Source organism: Candida oxycetoniae, assembly GCF_023343755.2.
Source record: "Candida oxycetoniae strain CBS 10844 chromosome Unknown scaffold7, whole genome shotgun sequence".
NCBI classification, from domain to species: Eukaryota; Fungi; Ascomycota; class Pichiomycetes; order Serinales; family Debaryomycetaceae; genus Lodderomyces; species Lodderomyces oxycetoniae.
The window spans coordinates 260,752-277,709 of NW_026055364.1; the positions used below are offsets into that span (position 1 = coordinate 260,752).

Consider the following 16,958-nt stretch of genomic DNA (forward strand, 5'->3'; position numbering starts at 1 on the left):
ATAACCATCTTTTAAAAAAGTCATCAGTAACCGCCGTCTTCAGCAGAGCAAGGTAGAAGGACTAGAGACTTCAGCTTAGTCGGTGATATCAATGGGTGATAAGAAATCTAATGTTCAATCCTTTTTCCCGCCATTTTCAACCACTCCCTGTGACAATACGGTAAATTCAAATAAAGCTAAAGGTAAAGCGGCTACGAATGGTTTACAACCACAACCTTATCATTACCCCACGAGTCCTTCAGTTCCTACTCAACAGCAGCCTCATCCGAGTCTTCAGAATGTTAAATCGTCACCAAATTATCACTACTCTCCCTTTATGTCTAATGTAGTCGTGGGGAATGACACCCAATTGAATGAAGCTGTTACGTGGACCAAAACTGTAGCCGCCAAGGACTATCACCAACAGCGGCAACAACTGTCCACACCACCACCACCACCACCACCCCCCCCTCCTCCTCCTCCTCCTCCTCCTCCTCCACAAATACAACACCCACAAACTCATGTTACGGCTCAGGTTTTTCTTGACCAAACTCCTAGAAAATTGCCAAATGAAGATTGCTCACAATGGTTGACCCAACTGTCGAACCATCATTTTTTACTAGCTAACCCTATACCACTACCACAACAACAGCCACCTCCTCCGCTACCTCCTCCACCCCCTCCGCAGCAGCAACAACAACAGCAACAGCAACAGCAGCAGCAGCAGTATGATGTTTACGACTTGTTGAATCCTAGAAAAGCTGCAAATATGGGGTATAAGGAGAAAATAGTGAGTTGGCTCTCAACGGTTCCTCAATTGACCGACGATGAAAACGACGAGATTTATGTAGATTGTTATCCCGGAGTTGTCTCAGATATACTGAATTCAAATATATCAATGTCGTCAAATGGAAACGTAGAGATTGACCTAGCTGATATTGAAGATTTATTGGAATTGCAAGCACAAAAGATAACTAGATATGTCATGAGAATATATGGAAGAGAATACGAAAATAGTCAAGGAGAGTATGAAGAGGGAATGACTAGTAGAAGAACGGGGCGTAGACGCAGTGAATACGAAGAGGAAGTAATTGATTGTACTTTCCCAGTTGCTGAATCTACAAGAATGACTTGATGGTGGTTAAACATCCCCCTCCCCACCCCCTCCTATTTTCTTTGTTCTTTTTTTTTATATGTATTTCGTAAAGTAGTTCTTCTACTAAGTTCCATCTTGTTTATTACAAGCACAAGTCCAACTCTTCCAACTTAAATTGGGTATCCTTCTCCATGAGTCCTATTCGGGGGTAATATGGCACTAATGAATCGGCACTTTGAACATAAGCGCTGTTGAACACTTTCCAAAACGGATCCCTAACTTTTCTCGCCGGATGGAATAAGCCTGCCCATATATAGTTCATAAATATCCCATTACCCAAAACCAATCTCAATGAGTCTAAACTTTCCAAGATTCTTGAAATAACATGAGGTGACGTTTCGTATATATTGGGCATGATCAAGTTTAAAAAATGAATGAAAACATCACTATAATCACTATCAATCAACCCATACAAGTTCATTGCAATATGAAATACAACAGTAGCTGCCGTTTGTCTATGAACCAAATCACGGTCAATCAAAGCATCTTCTAATAATGGAGTAATTGCAAACAAATAGTCCATTGTAGTCTTCCCATCAAGATATTCAAATAGGAAACTCAATGCTTTCAAAACACCATTTTGAACGTTCTTCTCGGGCGTTCTATATTCATTCATAATAGCAGGTAGTACAGTGAATGGCTGGCATATTTCCACAACTATACCCATTGCCACAGCTGTACACACTCGAAGTTGACGCTCCTGAACTTTTAAATTATTCAACAACATCACTATAACATCCTGAGGCCCAATTGTCTTTGCAATATAGCCAAATGTAGCATTTGCAGCTATACGGATTCTCTTTCTTGTTGATTTCAACATCTCCAATAAATCAAAACATATCCTCATCCACTCTTTGGCATTTATTGTCTCAGCATTCTTGGTCGCTATAAGGCCAATCAATTTAATACTGGATTCTTGTACCTTTTCATGTCGATTTTTCAAAATAGGGGTTAATGTAGGTAGGATTTGGTTTACTGATGGATTGTTCATGGTTAATAATTTTGTTTTGCTCAAGGAATTGATACATGAATATAAAGCATTTATAATTGACCCCAAAACTTCAGGGTAAACTTCTCCCAATGCCTCGTATAATATTAAAACCAATTTTTCCAATAGTGAGTTATCATCATCACCAACAACATTGTTTTCATGTTCTCCACCGGTGCATTTTCTTATCACGGGGGCAATTATGGCAATGAGGTCACTTGATTGTTGACGTATTTCAGGTGTTTTATTCTTAATTCGGTAAAGTGCTGAGCTGATGATTAAACTCAAATGAGGCTTTAATCTAATGCCAAGGGCCTTAGATATAGAGGCAAATGTCTGAAGGTATATCTTGTTTTGAATCGCTTGCTCCTGAAATGCAAACAAAATACCATCAACTAATACTCGAACCTCATCTTCTGTCATACCAACCAACTCGTCAGGATTAGTTGAAACAAGTAAATTAATAGCCTCAATTGCAAGTCTTCTTAACTGCTCATTGTCGTCCTTGGCAAAATAAACCACATTATTCAAGATCGACAAAAAGTCAAATTTACTAGCGAGGTGATTAGTTGCTCCTACTACTAGTTTAGTAATTTGCAGATTATCCGAAGCAGTGCGTCTATTCCAAAATGACTTGAAAAAGGGCTTTACCAAACTGGACTCATAATCAGGTATCAATTCTTTTGATAATGGTAGTCTAGTTAAAACTTTAAGCATGGTTTTCCTCATATCCTCATCCGGAGATCCAAACTGCTTTGTTATCAAAAACATGACTTCCTTAGTATAATAATATGTATACTCCTCATACCTCGCATCAAACTTCATCAACGGTATCAATGATCCAACACACTTTAAAAAGGCAGCTAAACCTCGCCCTCTTTGTCTCCTGATTTCGTACCACAATGGTTCCAATGCTTGCTCAAACGAATCTATACCATATGGAGCAACGCTCTCTGCCAATTGTGCCAAAGTCAACACAGTAATAGTCTTGACTTGTTGCATTTCATCGTTTATTGCTGGCAAAATAATCCTTACAATCTGGGACAAAAATGGTAACAACGATGAGCCATTACCACTACCCAATAATAAACATAACTGTTGCACAACTTTAATACCAGTATGTCTTGCTGTCCAAGTCCTTTTTGACTTTACCACTGCTTGTAAAAACGGTAAAAATTGGTTTAGTCCCAATGTGTTGGCCACTATTGCAAGAACTCTCGAGGTTAAGTTTCTCACATACTCATCAACGTGGTCCAAATCAGGTCTTAGTGTTGATATCATATTAGCAAAGCCAACCGCTTTGGTTAAACTTGTTATTATTTCACGTGTCTCCATCCGTATTGTAGATTCTTCATCAATCAAGAATGGTGATAGAACATGGATGATTTTCAGAGTATAAGGCCGAATCGATTCATTCAATCGTAACATGATCCGCCCCACCATTTTAACCAATAAGTGACGCTCTTGTTCACCTAATGTTGGTTCTAGTAAAACAGGAAGTATTTGACTTAATAGAATTTTTGGTCCAAACTTTACTGCATTTTCGGTTAACGCTCTCATAGCTCTTTTGCGCACTATTTGCGTGCCGTTCTTTGCCTTGAGAACCAATTTCATTGATTGCATTTCTTTTTGCTCTTCTTCAGTAAGATCCTCGGGTTTGATCTTCAAAAGGTTTCCAAAGTATTTCATATCTTCGTCTTTGAAATATTCGAGACCTTTTAACCCAGGTATTTCAGTTGCAGCTGCAGCTGCTGATGCACTAAGACTTACATTTGCACTTGCATAATCACCCATTGGTGGTAAGTAATATTCAGGAGCTGCTAAACTCAACTCGGGACGAGTTTGGTTATTTTCAAAGCCAGCTGGCGCGGGGATAATTTTGGTAAAGCCTGAGGGCAATATCTTGGTAAGAACTTCGTCAGTCAACGGCACCCCGTTTATCACCGGTACATTTCCATCTTTCAACTTTTGTATTAGCGTCAAATCCTTTGGTAGATTGCTGATTTCATCCCTTCTCTTTTTGAAATTCGAGGTCTCGTCCAAGTCGAGTCGTCGTTTCCCGTACCCATATCCTTCCTGAGTTGCTTGTTTGTCACCAGCTTCCAGCTTCTCCCGCCCCTTTTCCCCCACCTCTACAGCCTTTCCCCCTACCTCTACAGCCTTTTCCCCTACCTCTACAGCCTTTTCCCCTACCTCTACAGCCTTTCCCCCTTCATCCTCAAAGTTCAAATCCACCCTTGTTTGAAATCGCTGTCGATTATAATCGTTTTGATTCATCTCATTGTGAATTTCTTCAGCGGAAATCGACATGTCTCGTTCAAATTCCTTTTGTAGCTCCTTCTTCAACGATTTAGGGATGGAGTACTCCCCAGCAAGAGCATTACCCTGAGACGGCATCACTTATAGTCCTCTAAATAGTAATAGTTATCACTTACCTACTCATCTCTGATATTCAATGTTTGCCAGGTTCCGAAAAATTAAAATAAACCTCATCGCGAGATACTCTTATTCGATGAGATGAGGAAACAGAAGCTTTTCAACTTACCATGTCTAGCCAGAATGCTGCAGTGTTGCTAACGAGGCTTCTATCGCTACGGGAAAGTTCTTCATTCCACTTGGTTTTGGACTCGCTAACGCAATCGTCGTATTATTTGGTTCGTGAATATATACATCATCAGTATGGCCATCAGCATGCAAACGAGGTTATATATTTATCATTTGAAACTGGAAATCGGCCTCAATGGGCAACGGAGTTTGTAGATTGTACCGTGGAGTCACAGAAAGATGCTGTACAATTTGTGAAAACTTACATCAACTCATTGTCTGCTGCGAGTAGGTCATCTAAGATATTGATTATTGTGGATTCTTTGAATCACCTACCAAACGAACATGTAATTCAGTTTGTTACAGGGTTAGTTGCTCCAAATGCAGTAGTTGTTGCTACGTATCATACGAGTTGTGTTGAGCCCTTTGTCAAGTACACCAATTACCCATCAACCATTTCTTTATTGACTTATTTCGCCAGCACAATATTCGAAGTAGAGCCAATATTCAATAGCTCAGTTGTTGACGACGAAGAGACCTTAGAGAGGCAAGTTGCGAAATTGAACTTCCCCGCTAATGCCAACCTCAATAGCCAAGTATTCAAGTTGGTGCTAACGAACCGAAGAAGATCAGGTCGATCCATCGTATACAAGTTCACAATCGACTGCAAAAGGCATAGTTATGAGTTATTAAAGGAAAAAGAAGAAGAAAATTACAAAGAGGATGAAGAATCGTTGTTGAAAGATCTAACAACGTTTAATTTGACAACTAGCTCTAAGGAGAAGTTGGCTCGAGAGCAAGTCGAATTGCCGTTTATGCAAGCGCAAGAAGCATTGGGGTCTACTGCTGGTGGTGCAATTGTCTACGAGTTTGAGAAGGATGATGACTACGACGAAGAGGACCCATATGAGGATCCGTTTTAATATATAGCTTTACATACACCAGGGTTTCTTTTATTTTTGCCATTTTCTACTCAATCTTTCGTTTCGGTAAAAGTTTTGATCTCAACAACTTTTTAAATTTAGCAAGCTTGGTATTTTGAGCTGCCAACTCAAACTCCTCCTCTGTAACAACTTTTTTTGTAAGCAAATTGAATACAATGCCAAACGCGAGAGACAACACGGTACATGTTAAAATGATGACATTGTAAGGCATGGAAAAATCGGGAGTTGGAAGTGTTAGCAATAGACTAGTTGTTCGGAATTCATAAATGGTTTCCCCACTCCTCTCATCTTTCACGATAATCACCGCGGGCTCCACGTCAAATCCGTGATTTGCATCAGGTGGATATTCTCGATACAATAACAAGGATTTATCAAATTCATAAGTCATTGCTAAAGTCAGATGCGCAGGAACCTCCATAACTAATTCCAAATGCGACGGTCTTGCTCTATCCAAAGATGGGCGATAATATCTTTCTTTGATGAACCTGCTCTCGTCTTTAGGTTCAACATTGTTGTTGCTGCTGCTGTTGTTGTTGCTGCTGTTGTTGTTGTTGCTGCTGCTGTTGTTGTTGCTGTTGCTGCTGTTGCTGCTGCTACTGCTGCCTCCGCCTTGAGCATCTGCTAAATTGAGTTTTAAAGTACTAATATATAGCCTCATAAACCATGGTAAAGACTCAAAATAGGTGAATTGAACAGTTTTATTTGTCGGGTTTGTAAAAGCAATACGTAAGCCGCCTCTATCCAATGAATACCCGGTCAAAGAACGCGAAACGTGTAGCGGCGGTTCTTCAATTGGCTTTACCACGCTGCTATTAGTGGTTGCAAACTTAAAGTCATAGCTAAATGGCTCATCTATTGCTTCAACAATCTTATCGGTATTATTGGCATATACAGAATTTGTAATCACCCATTTGGAGTTTTCCTTATGCTTAGTAACGTTCCATGTTGATGGATCAACATCAATTATAACTTTGCTCACGTTGGGATTATCTTCAAATGCAGCTCCTTTGATCAATCTTCCATAAAGCGTCTCTAGGCTCCATTCTAGTTCAATTGGATCGCCCAAGGGGAAACACTGCCATATGTTGAAAGTTTTATTAGTGTCGCATCTCAACATATTACCTGGTGTTGGCTTTGGTATTCCTCCTTCGACACGTTTACGCATCGACCTTATAATGTCGATAATTTGATAAACTGTTTGATGCAATTTTAAAAAGCATTCGCCGTCGCTGTTACATTCAGTGTGAACGTCTACAGACATTCCATGCCAAAGGGAGTCAAAGAGCTTATGCCCGTCTAGCAATGATGCTATCCCGGCCTTGCCCCTAGTAGGTATCAACTTCAAAAAGGGGGTCAAATTTTCCGTACACACTGGTTCACTAGGTAATGCAGCTCTCATTAGGTACAATTTGTTCCCAATTTGCGGTTTAAACCCCTTGACATCGATATTATTCACGGCGTGTTTGGGAAACGTGGTGATCTCGTCTCCAATCGAGTTTAGCGATGCGCAAAAAAATCCCGATAATATCTTGGTTAGCCTTGACCAATTCTGCTTAGCCATTTGTACATCTGGCGCTTCAATCACTGCAACAACCTCGACACCGGTACCTGCGGTAAACGCCCCATTATGTGGTAGTTTCCCCCAGGATCGAGCATCCCACCAACCTTGAGTAAACCTCAAGGAAAGATCTCGGGTGTTTGTAGTCTCAATAATGGGGCCCAAAGAGCTGGGGAAAAGCAAATAATGGTTCAGTTTCCTAACCTGTTCATATTGGTCAGACTCATTATAATAAGATAGCGAGAATGGCAACGACTCAGTATGGAAGTCAAAACTCGACAATAATTTGTTTCTCGGGAGCGGCTTAAGACCAAGTGTTTCATAATAAACATTGCTCGAAGCACAACCAGCGCACGAGACTAATACTACCGAAAGCACCATGACAACTGCTTGTACCACAAACATTATCAACCAAAAAAAAAAACAAAAACTTTTATAACCTAATTTCCCAAACTTTTCTCAGCTCTAGCAACCAAGTCCTTACCACCTAAATAACAAACAACAACTACCTATTTACTCCCCATCAATGGTTATATCAAATACAATGAACCTAGGAGGAAGAGCAATGGGGTGAAATTTTTCAACCTTTATATATATGGCATTTGGTAGCATCCATCGATTTGATTTTTTCTGCGCGCGCGCGCGCGCAGTTTTTGTTTTTGTTTGAAGAAGAAGAAGAAGAAGAAGAAGAGAAAGGTAAAGGGAGGTATAAGTGGGTTTAGATGGAGTCGTCTGTTAGGTCTGGGTCTAAGATAGAGATGCTTGAGATGCAGAAGGAGAATATCCAGCCGTTGGACGGAGGAAGGTCAGTATCGAAATTGGCGGCAGCGCTTAATTCATCACAAGTATATCGGTATCAAAAGAATAAAGTTAAGTTACTAGTTGAACGCGATCAGTTTGAGTACCAGATAGGGAAATCGGAGGAGCTAGATGATCCGCTTCAGCTATTTGTTGAGTATATTGATTGGACGCATAACAATTTCCCCCAGGGCGATAATACGGAAAGTGGGCTTGTTATCTTGCTTGAGAGGTGTACATCACATTTCCGAGACGTTTTTCATTACAAAAACGACCCTAGATATTTGAAGGTATGGCTTGAATATATAAAACACTCGGATTCGCCAAGAGACGTGTTTGTTTATCTCGCGAAAAAGGAAATCGGCAATCAGCTAGCCTTGTATTATGAAGAGTTTGCCCAATATTTGGAGTTGAATGGCAAGATCTCCGATGCCCATCAAATATATCAGTTGGGTATCCAGTCCAATGCTTTCCCAAAAGAACGGCTAAAAAAGTCGTTTGCAAAGTTTAAAGAACGCACGGGAACAGCAGCAGCAGCAGCAACAGCAGCAGCAGCTGATGGAGATATACTGATGTCTTCTTCTTCTTCGTCGTCGTCTGCTAGGGAGATTGTGCGAAATGTGCTAGCGTTGAAAAGAGGATCGCAAGTGGGTGTAAATGTGAATAACCAAGTTGCCATAAGAAAGAAGGCAAAAATTGACGTGTTTCAAGACAATGTGGAACAAAGCCAAAGTGTGCTACAGTCCATATTTGACGATAGTGGCAATAAGCAACATATGGAGCTTGGTACAAGAAGGGAAAGAATAAAGGAGAACATTATTGCTCCTGCAACACAGTGGCAGGGACAGATTATTAAGCAAAGAGGAGCAGGAGGAAGAGGAGGAAGAGGAGGAGGAGGAGGAGGAGGAGGAATGTCACCTCCGATGATGGACAAAATACAAGTATTTCGCGATAATCCTAGCACTAGTCTGGCAACTATGGGCATGGACCATCATATAAGTAAACTGGTACATATCGATGCTAATGGAATGTCATATACATTAGTTCAAGTTCCAGGAAAAAAGACTGAACGAATAATGGTAAATATGGACTTACTATATAAAGAAGAAGAAGATGATGACAATAATAAGGAGGAGGAGGTGGTGGATGAGAAGGAAGGAAAAGAAGAAATAAGTATCACAGAATTATTGGCAAGGAATAAAACAAAACAAATAAAACACGAGCCACAAAACGAGCATAATTCGTTGCTGCCGGCGGATGAAGAGAACAAAACTATTACCTTACCACTTAACGATGATATTACTGCCAAATTGAAGGACCCTACGATAACAGCTTATTCCAAAGTGGCGAAAAACGAAGTGCTAAATATGTACAACCAAGCAATGCAGCTGCATATCTCTGATGATGAACGCATGGATGATCCAACAGTGACAAACTTGGAGGGCTTTGTGACTGAGACAACAATATTTTCTTCTAAAAAACAAGAGAAAGCCCCAGAAGAGGAGTTAGTACCGACTCAAGTGGATTGTTCTCCTACATTGGGAGAAGATAACATTAGTGGACAAATAGGGTCAAATCAAGTACACCTCCGCCACCAACAAGTTATCAATCCTTTTTGTTCTCAAGTCAAAAATAGCATCTTGAATATACCTTCTATACCGATGAAACTATACTCAAACTATTACGACCGCTCTTCAATCACAGTCAATAGAATGAAACAGTTTCGAGACATTACAAACAAACAAAAGAGGATAAATCGAAGTTCCAAGCTGGCTATTATTGATTGTTGTGGCAAAGAATTGTATTGTTTGATATACCAATTAGGCGAAGGCGGTTATGGCTATGTTTATTTAGTGGAAACTGGCTCTAGCGGTTCATTAAAGGCTTTGAAAATTGAAAAACCTGCATCAAAGTGGGAGTATTATATTTTACATCAAATACATAGACGACTATTGGGGACCCCAAAAATCGATAGGTCATTCATTCATGCAGAAGCATTGTATTATTTCCAAGATGAAAGTTTCCTTGTTCTTGAATATTGTAGTCAAGGGTCGCTTTTGGATTTGGTGAATAATTTCAAGTCTCAAACTTGTGGAGTTGACGAGTGTCTTTGTATCTTTATAACCATTGAGTTATTGAAGGCAATTGAAGCTTTGCATGTAATTGGCATACTACATGGCGATTTGAAGGCTGATAATTGCATGATTAGATTTGGTCCTGTTGATGATAATCTATGGGGTGAAAAATATGATCGCAACGGAGCACTGGGATGGTGTAAAAAGGGAATAACGTTGATTGATTTTGGCCGTGCTGTTGATTTGACCACATTTCCAAAAGGCACGAGGTTTATATCGAACTTTCCCACTGATGAACAAGATTGCCCGGAGATGAACGAAGGAAAACCGTGGACCTTTGAAGCTGATTATTACGGTATGGGCTGCATTATTCACACTCTATTATTCGGAGAGTATATAAAAATCAAAAAAATTGGAAACAAGTTGGAATTGAAACAAAATCTCAAAAGATATTGGCAACACGAACTTTGGTCAAGATTGTTTACATTATTGTTGAATCCCTATGATGATGACCAGGTCATTCTTCGTTCCCCTAGAGTAAGCCAACTAAAAGAAATAAGAAGCATGTTTGAGGATTGGCTAGAGCAAAATTCTCAAAGTAGAAACTTGAAAGCAACGATTAAATCTATAGAGCATGATCTTGAAATTATCAACAGGACCAAAATTCATGGGTGAAAAAACAAGAAAAAAGAAATAGAAAGGCATGTTCTTACACTTTTCATCAACTACAATATAATCTTGTTTTTCTTTTTTAAAAAATTTTTTTTTATTTTCAGGGGCATTATTATTACCCTTCTTTAAAAGTATATATCAATTACCCTCTTCTTCTGCCCTTAAATTTCTTAACCTTGCATCAATTATTGCATCAACATCGTCATCGTCGTCCGAAACTCCAAAAGCTTTTGAAAGTGACCATTTGCTTATTCTACTTTTTCTTTTCTTAATCCTCACTCTTTTGCCACTTGGCAAAGTCTCATACCCATCGCTATCAACCGATCTGGAGTAATCATTTCCATACATCTTATACCCTTCGCCGCTCGATGGTAATTCATGTTCCATGGGATTGGTTCCAGCTCGTTTCCTATTAATCGAGGATTGAGTATTGGGGTCATTAGTATTGCGGTTGTCATTCATTTCATTCATTTCGATATCAAGTTCTAATCTGCTGCTGTTGTTGCTGTTGGTGTTGGTGTTGACGTTCATATTGCTATTGCTATTGCTATTATTATTATTATTATTATTATTATTATTGCTGCTGCTACTGCTGCTACTGCCGCGACATAATCCTATTTTCTTGAACAACTTTATAAAGCTGGCCTTTGTGGTAGACTGGTCACGAGGGAATGTCCAACTTTGAAACAATTCCTTGTAAGCTGTATTTTCGAAAAACCTTCTCAATTCTATATCTTGTTCGTAAACCCGGAAAATTTCATCATCATTTGGCTTGAACATAAACTTGAATATCTTGATGAAAATATCAAACAACAAGGGTATAGTTGAAAAGAGTAGCAACGCGGCCCACCAACTTTGATCACGGCCCCATTCAAACAAGCCGTATGCAACAAAAAATATGGTTGACTCTTTCAGTCGATAAAGAAACATAATCAACACATTCCAAAGACCAAACCCACCCACAGATATAATGAATGAAGCAAATGCTAACCACTGTCTGTTCTGCATTTCAAGAAGCACGCATTTTGCATTAATGATGATAACCAATGCACCAAACATTAGTGACCCCAAAGCAAATACCGTATTATCGCGCAAAGCAGTCGATCCCCAGCAATAAAATGCTAGAAAACATATTCCAATGCTTTGTAAAGTGGCCAACACCATCCATGATATAAAGACCTTGAGATTGAAAGCTTGATATAGTCTTCCCTTGGAATAAAGTTCGGGTACTGCCAACAATGTTGCCGGTTTCAAATCTTTATCAAACATACCTATACATATCACTGGAAGGGAAGTAAACAAAGTATTGAACATTGATAAAGACCAACTTTCATACATCGACGATCCAGAAAATAAAGTATTTCTTTGGAAAATGCATTGGGTCAAATAGAAAATTAGTTCCTTGTAAAAAGTACACAACACGAATTTGGATGTCCTAACATAGTTGTAACGTCCATTGACTAGTAAAAGCTTAAGCAAGAATCTGAATTGGGCAATTGCATAATCCGCAGATCTTGCTGCTTGGAGCCCTTCTTTACCAGTGACACCAACACCGATATCCGCACTTTGTATCATTGCAATATCATTGGCACCATCACCTATTGCTAACGTCACAGCTTCACTTTTCAAGTGTCGAACTGCACTAACCATACTAGCCTTTTGCGAAGGCGAGGCTCTGCAACATATTGTTGAGTCAACTTCAACGCAAAGGTTAAGAAAGTTGGAGAGTAGTTGAGGATTAGCTTCGACATCGGCCAAAGTACTTCCATCGATGACCAATACACAATGTGCCACACGGCCGCCTTGTATATCTTTCAATGTAGAATTTATTAAATCAATAATGACCAGCTGTTCATCATCGTTGGACAATATTACCACGGTTGAGTAATCTTTAATGAGTTGACAAGAATACCCGATATTGATGGCGGTTTCTCGTTTGTCCCCAGTAAGCATCCACAACTTTATACCGGCACGTCTCAACTTCACAATTGCTTCGCTTACCCCATCTTGTAATTTATCTTCGATTGCAGTTGCTCCAACCAACTCCAAGTTATTTTCAATTTTTCCACCAATAGTCTCTACTAATTTTGCTCGATCTGTTAACTCTGTTTTTGCAGCTGTATACTCATTATGCCATGCTTCGTAGTCCTTTTTATCCAACCATTTGAATGAGTAGAGTAATGTTCTCAATCCTTCTGTCGAGTATTCCTCAATGTGCTCCAACGTCTTTTCAATCAAAAACTCCTCATTGACAAGTAACTTATCATTGGGTATAAAGTGGACATTAGTAGCAGCAGTGGCGGCAGTGGCGGTAGTAGCAGTTACAGCACGCATTCGATGATGATTATTCTGATTATTCGTCGTTTCTAAATCTTCTCCTGACTCTAATTCTGACCCATTAAGCTCAAAAGTATATCGTTTTGCTTGTTGCAAATGTAATGACTTCCGAGCCCTTTCTGCAATATCTTCTATTTCCTCTTCTTGTACACCCATTAATGCATTGTCAATAGTGTTCATCCTATTTGAGACAGCACTACTAATATTGAAGCTCTGGCGCATAGACAAGCCAGATTTCCTGGATTCCAAATCTTGCGAAAACCTCGATTGCAAAATCACATCTGCTTCTTCCATCTTTCTTTCAGCAGATTGAGCAGATATTTCCTTAGCTTTGACTTTGGCCAATTTTGAATTTTTCAATTTTTCCAAAATAATGTTATCGGCTCCTTTACAAATCAAACATATTCTTCCATCTGGAAAGCGAACAATTACCGACATTCTTTTTCTAACTGACGAGAACTCAATCACATCAAGAATTTGGTACTCTTCCAAAATCGCTTCTTCATTAAATCCATTCGGATACGTCTTGATAATTAGCTTATCGGTTTGTCTATCAAACACAACATATCCTAAATCTCTCGCTGCTTGAACCAAAGCCAACTCATCGGGAGAAGCTGCCTGGTACGTAATTGAAGCATCATCTAAAACTTCCTGATTCTCGGCAACTTCTTCCAACGACGAACAAGAGTCGTTTACTCGTTGTCTTGACTCCTTCTTCTCGATCTTTCTTGGAAGGCAAGTGTTACAAATGGCCAAAGATAAAAGAAAAAACTTTGCCTTTTTGGAAAATAAAGTTTGTGGGTGTGATTGTAAGTATCTTAATAACTGTATAGAGTTGAGTGTATCCTGTACTTTGTGCGGCTGTGCCGTTGAAACCCATGTCTTTGCACTCAACCCTGATTGCCCCACGTCCATACTTTCTCGTACCAACGAAGTCGTACTTATTCGCGCACTCACGCCATTTGTCTTATCCTCTGGAGTCTTTTTTGCAAGAGACGTGTGTTGTTGTGAGAGTGAGAGTGGGATGTAATGTAGACTTGTTCGCGGTATTAATGGTTGGATATCAGTATTTCCAGGCTCAGCACGTTCATTTAACATGAGATCTAAATCATGTAGCCAACTAACTCCGCAAACACTAAACTTCCTGAATATCATCTTGTTGTCTGTTAATGTACCAGTTTTATCACTGAATATATAGGAGACTTGACCCAATTCTTCTAGAATTGTAGCTGTTTTCGCATCAGCTGGTGTGTTGGATTCCTTGTGGTACATGTCTATATCAAACTGCAAGAAACACAATTGCATAACCTTGATGATTTCCATCGTGACATATAACGATAACGGAATTAGGGTGTTGTACATGATAATAAATCCCATCAAAGTGGCTGCTACACCTGCATCCTGTCCCTGTAAATACCAAGCTTTATTCCTTGTTTCATTGAGTTTGATGCGTTGCGCCATAGTTGAAAATGCTGATAACATAATGACAACAAATACCATGAAACTAACAATGTAATTGATATTCTTTTGTAATTTGGGTGCTTTAGTACGTGGGTTTTTGATATTGTTCATTCTTATTTTAGTCTCTTCACCGGTAAATACAACGAGACCCAAAACAGACTCTGTGTTTCTCAAAATGCTGCCTCGATACACTACATTTTCAGAGCCAAGGGGATAAACGGTATCTTCAATTTGAAAAGATGCTTCGAAATTGTAAAGGTCTATGTTAGGGTCCTCTGTAGTCACTAGGGTACGTAAATTCTTCAAGCCAGGAACTGTTGAAGCTCTTTTGGAAATCTCTCTATGGGGAACTTTAGGCTTAAGATTTGTTTCTCCATCAAGTGCCATAGTTTCTACAAATGCCTCTTGTGTTTGCTTGTTGCTTGTTCCAATCAAGATCACATCAGCGGGAAACCACTCATTCTCGTTGATTTTAACAATATCACCAACTTTTACGTTTTTCCACTTTGTAGGACACTCTTTAAGATTATACAGTCTGATTGCTTCCTTATTGGTGAATGACAAGTTTTCTTGGGTTAAAGAATCCCCGATATCAGATAAGGATGAGTTTTTGGACACTGTTAGTTGTACTTGCAAATGATGACTTTTCAACAAACTTTGTCCGGGAACCACTGGGATTGTTTCTGTCATTATTGTGTTGATCGATTGGGCATCGAAATTGCTAAACTCGGTATCCTCTCGAACAACTGTAGTGAGCTTATTATTCTCCTCTTTGTCATGACCATGCCTTTTCCAATCATCAAAGCCTTCTCGAGCAATGGAGATGGATATAAATATGCAAAGTGGTATGATGGTGGTATAGTGGCCGGTAGTTGACCAGCCCGGTATCATTTGCATGATGGCCACCACCATGAAATAGCAATTGGCAATTTTGGAAAACTGCGCTCGTAGTTGTTTCGGTAGAAATGTGTATATCGTATATTTTGATGAGGTGATCAAATTACTGACATAAGGCTGGTTTGTTCGTTCATCTATAAAGCCTTTTAGTTTTGGCAAGTAGTATTCATCCTGATAGTACTCATTAACTGATTCTGGGTTGACGCTCAATGGTATGATTCTTCCACATTCTGTAGAGGGTAAACACTTGATGCCTAGTATTTTGTTTTTCAAATCAACAACTTTTCTGATAAAGGCGTTTCTAGGAACGCGATGCAATCGTTGTCTCTTGGCAAGAAACGAGTTTGTGCTAGTATTTGTCTTCATAGAGTCTGCGGTTAAATGAGTTGACGATTTTGTCAAATGTGCATCCACTGTTATATATGGGAGATCGTAGTTTATTGCCTTGGAGTTAACGGAAATTGGCTCTGGTGACTTTTCAATGTTTATAGCTGGAGGCGGCATAAAAAACCGGTTTTTTGAAATGTTTTCAAGCTCAATCTCATTTTGTGCTTCAAAAGCGACATTGTGTACTGGTGTGAGCTGGGGCTGGGGTTGGGGCTGGGGTTGGAGCTGGGGTTGGTTTGTTTCTGACTGTGGGGGGTACGGCTCTGTTTGAATATTGAAAGCTTTGTTGAACAATTGTGTTCGTAAGGATAACCCTCGCTTGCGCTTTGGATGCAAACTGCCAGCAACAAGAAGGTTGTTGTTGTCCTTGCCTTGTCTGTCTATGCTGTCCTCGCTGTGCCTGCCGTCCTTGTATTGTCTGTCTATGCTGTCCTCGCTGTGCCTGCCGTCCTTGTATTGTCTGTCTATGCTGTCCTCGCTGTGCCTGCCGTCCTTGTATTGTCTGTCTATGCTGTCTATGCTGTCTATGCTTTTTCTGCCATTTCTCAGCGGTTCCTTTGCGTCAGAGTCCAAGTTCATGTTCAAGCTTGGAAACGCCTGCTGTTGGCTTGCCTGCTGTTGATTCACCTGCTGTTGGCTCACCTGCTGTTGGCTCACCTGCTGTTGACTTATTAGCTTGTGCGAATCAATTAGTTTGTCAAGTGTCATTTTTTCCCCTACTTAGAGTTAACATACTCATGTGTGTTATGTGTGTTGCTAAGTCGACCAGGCCAAAGTAGGGGGGGGCAGTGCTAGAGCAAAACGTATAGGTAATTTTTTTTTTCAAATAGCCGTATGCTCAGTTTACAAGTTAGCGAGATCCAATTATAACAAAATGGAAATTTCACTTGACTAAGAAAAAAAGAAGTACGTGTCTCTGAAACTTTGGTGTTTTATTAGACAAGCTCTTGTCAACTGGACCTTGTCCAATTGATTCAATGCCCTATGTAATATGAAAGTTTTTTAGTCGCGCGCATAGACAAGAAACCAAGAGAAAAAAACAATCACTATCGAGCAGAGCGACACTATCGAGCAGAGCGACACTATTGAGCAGAGCGACACTATCGAGCAGAGCGAGATAGTGTTGTAACTAGCTACAATGTGTAGGTGGCAGCTAGTCAGT

The 16,958-nt window shown here is 39.8% G+C and overlaps 6 protein-coding genes across 6 annotated transcripts; 3 read left to right on the forward strand and 3 right to left on the reverse strand. All coding sequences in view use genetic code 12, as the record gives it.

Moving 5' to 3' along the window:
* Positions 1-91: 91 nt before the first annotated feature.
* On the forward strand, positions 92-1,114 carry KGF56_000547 (uncharacterized protein; the record flags this gene model as incomplete). Its single annotated transcript, XM_049326470.1, has 1 exon — positions 92-1,114. One exon carries the CDS (start codon positions 92-94, stop codon positions 1,112-1,114), a length of 1,023 nt encoding a protein of 340 aa, XP_049182446.1.
* A 103-nt stretch (positions 1,115-1,217) lies between these two features.
* KGF56_000548 (mRNA-binding U2 snRNP complex subunit) lies at positions 1,218-4,520 on the reverse strand (the record flags this gene model as incomplete). The annotated part of the gene is made up of 1 exon (XM_049326471.1): positions 1,218-4,520. One exon carries the CDS (start codon positions 4,518-4,520, stop codon positions 1,218-1,220), a length of 3,303 nt encoding a protein of 1,100 aa, XP_049182447.1.
* A 149-nt stretch (positions 4,521-4,669) lies between these two features.
* KGF56_000549 (Elongator subunit) lies at positions 4,670-5,590 on the forward strand (the record flags this gene model as incomplete). Its single annotated transcript, XM_049326472.1, has 1 exon — positions 4,670-5,590. One exon carries the CDS (start codon positions 4,670-4,672, stop codon positions 5,588-5,590), a length of 921 nt encoding a protein of 306 aa, XP_049182448.1.
* A 46-nt stretch (positions 5,591-5,636) lies between these two features.
* Positions 5,637-7,550, reverse strand: KGF56_000550 (GPI-anchor transamidase subunit; the record flags this gene model as incomplete). Its single annotated transcript, XM_049326474.1, has 1 exon — positions 5,637-7,550. One exon carries the CDS (start codon positions 7,548-7,550, stop codon positions 5,637-5,639), a length of 1,914 nt encoding a protein of 637 aa, XP_049182449.1.
* A 341-nt stretch (positions 7,551-7,891) lies between these two features.
* BUB1 (protein kinase) lies at positions 7,892-10,717 on the forward strand (the record flags this gene model as incomplete). The annotated part of the gene is made up of 1 exon (XM_049326475.1): positions 7,892-10,717. One exon carries the CDS (start codon positions 7,892-7,894, stop codon positions 10,715-10,717), a length of 2,826 nt encoding a protein of 941 aa, XP_049182450.1.
* A 135-nt stretch (positions 10,718-10,852) lies between these two features.
* KGF56_000552 (aminophospholipid-translocating P4-type ATPase) lies at positions 10,853-16,504 on the reverse strand (the record flags this gene model as incomplete). Its single annotated transcript, XM_049326476.1, has 1 exon — positions 10,853-16,504. One exon carries the CDS (start codon positions 16,502-16,504, stop codon positions 10,853-10,855), a length of 5,652 nt encoding a protein of 1,883 aa, XP_049182451.1.
* Between the last annotated feature and the right edge of the window lie 454 nt (positions 16,505-16,958).